A 9,197-nucleotide genomic window follows, 5' to 3' on the forward strand; every position below is an offset into this window, starting at 1 on the left:
AAAGTATTATTAAATGTTAATAATAATTATATTCTAAATGTTAAATGTTAATTATATTCTAATTAATTTAATTTTTTTGCTTGGAGTGAGAAACTAATATTTTAATATTTGATGAAGTAATTGTAGTTAACTATATTTGGGGAGTACTGTAGCTAAAATCCAAATTGTTTTAGAGATGGCCAATCTAATGCGGGGTCTTTTTGACACAAATTATCTAAATTTTAGCCATACTTCAACTTTGGCCAAGCTAATGAAGATGTTCTTAAGTGGACCCCACAAAACTCACTCTATCATCTTAACTCATTACTATTCATAAAAAACTTAATACAGCTCAACATCTAAAAATAACCTTAAGAGGGGAGACCTTTCCATTCCTTTGCCTGCAATGAGGAAGTCAATATTATAGATTATGAGATGGGTTAAAGTACTATATGTTCGGACAGTAACACTTAAAGAGATGTTTGGATTCGCAAGTCATCTCAGCTCATCTCAACTCATCTCAACTCATCTCACTACTATTCATTACTATTCAGCAACTTTAACTCACAAATCTCACTACTATTCACAATTCATCTCATTACTATTCACAATCTATCTCAACTCATATCAGCTCATCTCAAGTCATCTTCGAATCCAAACGTCAACTATGTGGACGATAGTTGCATTGGAAATCACGGCGACTATGGTGGTGGAGACCGGAGTTGGAAGGGGGTTTAAGTGAAAGGGGTTTGGACTTTGGATCAGGTGGTTTCTCGACTCATGATTATGGCAAATGTACAAACAATTTGGCCGAGGTTAAGCTGTCTTAAGTTGTATGAGATATTAATATAATTTGGTACTGTACCAAATTATAATTACCTAATTTCAAGGTGCTGGTGCAGTGCCTCATGATCTCATGATGTACCTAAATGAATTGTGGCTATATACAGTCCTATCAAGATTTTTCTATACATAAGTGTAATGCTTTTATTAAAGTCAACCAAGTGGTGTATGATTTGGATAAATGAATTTGATTTTATGGAGTTGTAGGATATATATGAGTAAATAGGGAGTCTAGAGGGGTACTTTTACTCGTTCATCGTGCAAGAATAGCATTGTAAACGATTTTATTTTATTAATGTTGACAATTTTTTTTTTTTTTTTTTTTTTATGTACCTTGATTTTGGGTTAATTGATATTCATGTTGTACTCACCAATTCCTTAGATGTTGGCTCAAGTGGTAAAAGTCTTGGCTTTGGTAGTATGTTTCCTCCAAAGTTTAAGATTCGAATCCTCTTTAATGCAAATAATTTCTCTGAGTCATCAAACTGAAATATTTTTTATTTGAATCATCTGAAATGTATTAACAAAAATTTCCTTCTCGAGAGTCGATGTCAATGTTTTGAATACCATACCTGTGACTGTTTCGGTGGAGATATTGAAACGAGATATTTCAGTATTGATACCGTTTAGGATACTGTTTCAAAATAGTGTATATATGAATAAATTATATATATAAATTATAAATAGTCTAATCTAAATTATAGATTAAAAAATAAAATTACAGTTTGAAAAAAAATAAATAAATAAATAAAAACTAAAATATAGACCAGTATAAATCGAAATGATCGAAATATTGATTGATAAGAAATTATATCCTTCTCTATATTAATTACATAAAAAAATAAAATATTTCAACCGTACCAATCGATATAGTACGAAATTCAAAACATTCATCGATGCATCCGGATTAGTCGAACCCTTTTCACACACCGGTGCCAAATCAAAAAAAAAAAGGGTAGTGCTACAGATCCCGCTGGGCTGCAGCATGTATTTACTATTTACATGTATTTTTTTTTAAGTTGTTTTTCATATAGATTTTTTTTTTATATTTTTTAAATATAAAATAAATTTAAAACATCATTAAAAATATTTTCTTAATCAAAAAGTAAAAAAAAATTATTAAAAAATATTTCCTTAATCACAAAGTAAAATAAAATTTATAAAAAAATATTTTTTATTTTACTTCGTGATTAAGAAAATATTGTTTAATAATATTATGAATTTTTTTTTATAAAAGATGATGCTAGAGCTACCGCTGGGAGCTTCCACTGGCTCTAACATAGTGTTTTTTCATGTGTTTTTTTAAGTTATTTTTTATATAGATATTTTTAAGAATAAATATAGATAGAAGCCACTATTAGGAATATCCATTTTGTATACATAATGTGGCATCATCTAGACTACACGTCTCTCCAAGTGAGTATTGGGAACAATCAACTAGAAGCAGCCACGCAGTAAGTAAAAAATATTTTAAAAAAATAAAATAAATTTAAAATATTATTAAAAAATACTTTCTAAAGTAAAAAAAAAATTATTAAAAAATACTTTCTTAATCAAAAAGTAAAATAAAAAATATTAAAAAATATTTTAATATTTTATTTCGTAATTAAGAAAGTATTTTTTAATAATTTAATAAATTTTTTATTTTTTTAAAATATTTAAAATTATTAAAAAAAATCTATATAAAACAAAAAAATAAAAAATAAACATATAAAAAAATACAGAGCCCCCAGCGGGGGGCTCTAGCATTAATGTTGTAATCATAAAGGTGATTTGACCTGATGGGAATGATGAAAAAATTAAATGGTGAAAGAAGGAATACAACTTTTTGAGTGAGAAATTAAATGAAGTCAGTGAAGAGAATTTTACTTTTTTTCATGCTTTTTATTTATTTATTTATTTTTCTCTTTTGTTAATCTTTGTCTCTTGATCTAAGATTCGAATGCATAGCCAGCCAAACTAAATAATGGACAATTGTTTTAGTTGAGAATATTTCAAATAGGTACGTCAAAAGAGCTTGACAACTCATAAAAGTAGTTTGTGACAACTTATCACAAAGATTGCAATCCAGGCCAATTAGGAATCTCAATTATTTGACAAATTGCTTAATAATTAGCCATTCGGTATCACTATAAGAAAATTGTTTAGTTATGACTAATTATTTTTTATTAAAATAAATTTATTTTAATCATAAATAGTTATTTTTATCACATATAATCCGTCACAAATTATCGCTTTTCTTGTAGTACTGTATATATGATCAATGACTTACAATTTTAGATTCAAAGGTGCAAATCGAATGAACCCCTTAATTTCTTAGCTTCAACCAGAAGACAAATTAATTTATAAATGTTCTTCATGATTGATTAGCCAAAACAGGAAAAAGAAGATTTTCAATCAAAATAGCTGGGAGTTGATCTACAAAACTGACATAAAAAAAAAAAAAAAAATTATGCTTATATACTTAGATTCTTTTCCTATTTTGTTCCTTTTATATAATATGTTTCTTGATCTTTCTATTGATCATCGAGTAGCCATGACTTAGGAAAGATCAAGAGAATTGAATTCCAATATATATATGCTTGCAGGTCATGTGGTATATAACATCATGACTTGAAAATTAAAATTAAAGCACTTTTTCTCATCATTAGTCACTTGTCAATGGGATTCTTCATTTCTAAGCTTTCTTTTGGGGTCTTTTATACATATACTTGATTGAGGCGCTAGCTCTAGCTCATTTTCAGAGAATTTGTAGCCATCTAGGGCGCCTTAAAGCTGTGAAAGGTACTTTTGAGAATTAGGAAGTAAAAGGAAATTAAGGAAATTCAATGATATATAATAAACAAAGGTACTACTGCTGGGGGGACCGACTTTTGGGACCAAAAAAAAACATACACAAATAATTTTAATTAAAAAAAAATACTTATGGGTACACTTTTTCGATTTATTAACAGTATCCAATAAACAATACGTGGGTACCATTATCTTGCCTTAGGGATAAATTGAGATTTAAAAAAATTAAATTGTTTATTATATTTTATATTAGAATTTGAAAAAATTATAACGATGAGATGAGATGAGATAAAATATTTTTCGAATCTAAACGGGGCCTCAAGTACTGATTGTTTTCCGATCTCGTTTGGTTATGCAGTTCAAATGAGATGATATGATATGTTTTGTTGAAAGTTGAATAAAATATTATTATAATATAATTATTTAATATAATTTTCTTTTGAAATTTAAAATAATTGAATTAATTGTTTATTATATTTTGTGTAAGAGTTTAAGAAAATTATAATAATTATATGATATGAGATAAAATGAGACAGTTTGATTTTGTGTAAAGAAAACCAGTGAAAGTAACTAAGTCATGTACTGTTAATTATTTAAATTGGTTTAGACTGAAAAAGCATTGGATGTTTTAATAAAATTTCCAACTGCATATATATAAGTACCTGTGAATGAATTAAGTTAGCTTAGTTATCAGCAAATTATTTAGTTGGTAAATTACCATGGTAATTTTTATTTTTATCAATATAATTTTGGAAATGAAGGATTTCGTAGTTTATAAGTTCCTGATTTGGATAATTTCGTACCTAGTATTTACATTGCACAATAAATAAATAAAAAAAATTCAGCGAGATGAATGTACGTTGCGATTAATAACTTCATGTAAATATACATAAGTCACAACAAGAAAAATAGACTTTTACGACCATTTAATTGCAGCGAAACGGTTATTTTAGATTAAAACAAACTTATTTTAATTGTAAATAGTTATTTTACTATAATTAAATGGTCACAAATAAACAATTTTCTTATAGTGAATTCAGCTCCGTCATCAAGATAATCAAAGAACGTTATTCTTTGAGTAGAATTATTGTTAACAACTGGATCGTGGCATGCAAAAGTACCTTTAACGCTTCGTTTGCTATAATGGTTACTTCCTTGCAAAAAAATATAACATGAGTACGGGCCCGTCTATTATATATACATATATATATATATATATATATTATAATATCATGATTCTGGAAGGAAAATCATGCAACAAACTTCCAATTGAAGTCATGGTAGCTGCATTTTTACGCAGTAATTAAACATTTAATTTTTACATTGAACAAGTTAATTAATGAGGTACTAGCTAGACTTCTCAAGTCGATGATCCGAAATGTATGTGTACATATATATATATATATATATATATTATTACAAGAAAAACGTTTATATGTGATCAATTATTTATAATGATGAAACATTGATATTTTTTTATTGAAACGAGTTAATTCTTATCGCAAATAACTCGTAACAAATAATTTGTTTTTATAAAGTATATATTTATATAAAGTGAGGGAAACATAATATTTATTAAAAAATTAATATTATCTTGAAACCCATTATATATGAAAATAACTTATCTAAATTAATGAGCCCTTTCTCAAGTTTTAAAGATTATATAAAATTGAAATAAAAACTTGGGAACATATTATTGATTCCAAGACAAATATATATAGAGTAATATTATATATAGTTATAAGGTACGTAAGTATCACACAGTTATTTTGAAAAAAAATAAAATTTATTATTAAAAAATTAATTAATTTTTTCTTATAAATTTCATATCTATCTTTTATTTTTTAAAATAATTACACAACATTTATACAATTACAATCACAACTATCATCTGTCATAAATATCAATATCCCAAGCGAGCATGCACAAGTGGGAGTGCGCATGCGCTCAAACTGATCTCTCTCTCTCTCTCTCTCTCTGACATAGATATTATGACTTAGCAGAAACCCTAAAAAAGCAGGAACGTGTGGGCCGCCCTCTGACTTCCACCACGACTTTTCCAAACATATAAGCAAGCGAAAAGAAAAGTTAAAACCACATTCAAACAAACTCCACTCATGATTCCTATATATGAATTCAATACAATAATGTCATTCATCTCTTCTACTTTTTCTGTATAAAGAAAAGGCATACAGTGCCAGCTCCATCTATCAGATCACATGATTCATCATCAACAGATCAAACTAACTAATAAAGCTAGCTAGACCTTTATCTTCCTCCTGCCAAATTGGTCATCAGCTATATATTATCAACATCAGGAGCAGCAGCAGCAGCTAGCAGTATATTTTATATAAACCAGTGTCAACTTCTGCTAAAATTAGCAGTTGTTCCTGTTCCTAACCACCTCTAACTATATTTAATACTTGGTTTTCTACCACACCTATATATATATACATATATATTATATTCTGAGGCAACTAATCAATCATTTGTTAGCCTACATTCTGCTTGCAGTTGGCCCAAGATTGTCTGTAAATATTTGAAGGACCACTTTAATCTCTCTGATCATTAGTTTGTTCGATCTTAATTTCTTTGTTTCTGTATATAGCTTTTCCTCCTGAGTACTGGTACAACACAGCAATTATATATAGCTTCTGTGCTTTCCAGTTTTTTATTCTTCTTCCAAAACTGATATCAGCATTTCTAGCTTCTCTTCTTGTTGATACTCTACTACAACTTAATTGGTATATGGAAAATATTTGGCATCAATGTCAGCTTCTGATCTACCCGAATGCTCCTGATCCAAATGTTGGCGTCCAAAAATCAGCTGCTGTCTCGTTAGCAACTGGATATGTGCTTGAAATCGGAACCAAACAGAGTCCTCGGCTTCTTAAATCTTGGTTTTGGTCTTGATCAGGACTACTACTGTCCTTCAGTTTATCAGAGCCCTGCAACATATATAAACAATGTGAACCCTGAAACCTTTGCGTGCAAGTGAAAAGTACTACGTACTGAAACAAATGGCAATAATTAAATTCATTCATGTTTTGGCTAAAACAAATAAGTAAATTTTGAACCTCTTGGTGCTGAATTGGTGGCGTTCCATTTTTCATATATGGAGTACTCAAAACCTGAAATTATAAGCATAAACATGAGTTTAGATAGAGTATATTATATGTTATAATTAGTTAAGTTTCTTCTGGTCTTATAATATATATACATCTTAAGCGCCATCGTTTTTACCAATTAGGGTTTGCTTTATATGTATTTATCTTCATGACAAGAATATTGAGTTGAAGATAATGAAACATACACCGACTTGATCATGGAGGAGCTTGATGTAATCTATAGCTTCATGGAGAACGGATGCTGTATCAGTCTGAAATTACAAGAATATGAATCATCAAAGGTGAGCTTTCAATTATTTTATAAAAGTAAAAGATTTCCTTCTCATTGTACTTATTGAAAAAAGTAGAGGATAAATCCAAAAATTCACCTTTCCGAAAGGTGAAACCAATTGCTGGAGTGCAGTTATTCGGTCCCCTAGTTTCTCTTTCCGAACCTGTAGACAGAGAACGCAATATGTCCTCAACCATTTCTTTAAAAAAAGGAAAGATCTATAAAACAAAACTATGAACAGTAAATAAAACGGTAAAGCTAGCTCCTGAAACTTCCACTAGTCAAAAGCTTGATCGAATATATATATATAGTACCTTAAAAGTTGGTAATGGTGATGGGGTTTCAATTCTAGGCCTTTTGAATACGGGTTCACTGCCACTTTTCTTCGCCAGTACTGAGACCGAGTCTAGAAGTACATGATCTTCAACGTTGGGCTGAAATTCCGTTATATAAAAATCAGTGCAAAAAACCCTAGCTAGCTTTGGTTTGAACCCAGATCAACTAATCCGATATTTACCTTTACAGTGAGCTGGTTGAAGAACTTGTGTTTCTCTCCAAATGTTGGCGCTAGATATTGTGATTGTGATGAAGGAAAAAGGCCAGGTCGAATACCTTCAGCTAGAGCGGCCGTGGAGGCATTCCAAAAGGGTGTTTTGTTGGAGGAGTGCAGGTCACAAGGCTGTTCCTTTGGATAAAGGGTAGAGAGCTTAGGACAAGAAGGAGAAATTATTTCATTAGAGTTTGTCCCATAATTAGCATTCGATGGGTAATTGAAGTTCGTGATGGGTCGATTGTTGAATAGAGGTTGCTGGGTTTGAGATTCAAGATCATCAAATAAACATTGTCCGAATGTTGTAGGATAGTCATAATTAGAAGCTGAACTCGCAGGAAAACCTGTCGATATTCCATGGAAAGTCGCTGTAATATTGTCGGAGCTACTGTCCGAAGGAAAGTCTTGAATTGTAGACTTATAATTAGCAGCAAGTACTTCGCTTCCATTGGAGAACCTCTTGGGGATCCAATTATTTTGAGAAGAATCTACCGCTTTTTCTTGTTGGTAATTCAACCTCGAATTCATGCGTTCTTCTTGTAACATGGAATTATAATTGTTCTCAGCTGTTCCACTACCACGACTGCCAAGAAATAAAACAAAATAATATGATTGTCATGCATGGAACTTCTCTCATACAAACTTGTGTCCTTGTTTCCCCGGATAATCAAATGATCAATCGACAATATAATTGACTTCTTTTCCCAAACAAAAGAAATGGGAAAGAAAAAAGGGTTGGAGAGTAAGATCTTCTGGGATTGGAGTAACCATGATAGAAATTTAAAATACTAGTGAAATATCATAAGTACAAGCTGGAGATTGTGAGCTACTAAGAAAAAGCACAAAACTTACAGCAAAGCTTGGTTCAAATCCGAAGTTGTTGACGATGATGAAAAGTCGAAACCCATCATTTGCAAGGCAGAATCACTCAAGATAGTAGCACTGCTGCCACTGGTAGAATCAGCCTGCTGAGGCTTCTGCAGATCTTGGAAAACAAGGGATGTCCTATCTGCAGAAACCGAATCAAGAGTCTCCTGATCACGAGACCTCCCGGCCTTCAAATCCAGTACCATATCTGACGTCCACACATAGCCTCCCGGGAACAGGCTTCTCGATGAATTCATCCTCCAATTCGCCCCGCAAACCCCAGTCTGAAATTCCTCTGCCATGTCCAGAAGATCGAGAAACCAGCTAGCTAGCTGGTTGTAAATGTTAAGGTATTTCAGTAGTACTGGATCTCCCTCTTGTTAATGCTCCAGCTGCTTATCTGTGTCTGGAGCTAGCTCTCTCTCTCTAGTCTTTATCTATATTTAAGTTCAAGCAGTATCACAAAATTCTTTTGGTGGGGGAAGGATTTATATATGAAATGGTTAATGAACAGAGTACGGACAGTGGAAGTTTAATTAAATCGGAATCCGGTTGACCTTTCAATGAGATGATTGGACAAATGAAAGAGAGCATTTTGAATCAAATTCTCTTTCAGTCTTTTCCGCCTCCAACTTTATTTTTTATTTTTTCTAATTTCTTTTGCTTTTTCTGTCACAGTCCTTTTTGTTTATGTTTATGTGTATACATATGTATACATATATATATATATATATTCGAGAAAATTCTTGTTGCATAAATATAAATT

The 9,197-nt window shown here is 30.8% G+C and overlaps 1 protein-coding gene across 1 annotated transcript; it reads right to left on the reverse strand.

Moving 5' to 3' along the window:
• Positions 1 to 5,682: 5,682 nt before the first annotated feature.
• Positions 5,683 to 8,963, reverse strand: LOC108983464 (transcription factor bHLH112-like). The gene is made up of 7 exons (XM_018955099.2): positions 8,417 to 8,963; positions 7,532 to 8,147; positions 7,329 to 7,448; positions 7,112 to 7,177; positions 6,929 to 6,994; positions 6,693 to 6,746; positions 5,683 to 6,563 (listed from the first exon to the last, which is right to left on the reverse strand). The coding sequence occupies exons 1-7, from the start codon at positions 8,731 to 8,733 to the stop codon at positions 6,399 to 6,401; spliced, it is 1,404 nt and encodes a 467-aa protein (XP_018810644.2). The 5' UTR covers positions 8,734 to 8,963; the 3' UTR covers positions 5,683 to 6,398.
• Positions 8,964 to 9,197: the final 234 nt, after the last annotated feature.

The sequence above is a fragment of the Juglans regia genome, chromosome 4 (genome assembly GCF_001411555.2).
Source record: "Juglans regia cultivar Chandler chromosome 4, Walnut 2.0, whole genome shotgun sequence".
Classification (NCBI taxonomy): domain Eukaryota; kingdom Viridiplantae; phylum Streptophyta; class Magnoliopsida; order Fagales; family Juglandaceae; genus Juglans; species Juglans regia.

Excerpts from the sequence above, each read along its gene's own strand:
- LOC108983464 (XM_018955099.2), bottom strand. The coding sequence starts at position 8,733 with ATGGCAGAGGAATTTCAGACTGGGGTTTGCGGGGCGAATTGGAGGATG. Across the intron at positions 7,178-7,328 it reads CACCATTACCAACTTTTAAG|GTTCGGAAAGAGAAACTAGG; the intron begins GTACTATATATA and ends CTCTGTCTACAG. Across the intron at positions 6,995-7,111 it reads TGGTTTCACCTTTCGGAAAG|ACTGATACAGCATCCGTTCT; the intron begins GTGAATTTTTGG and ends TTGTAATTTCAG.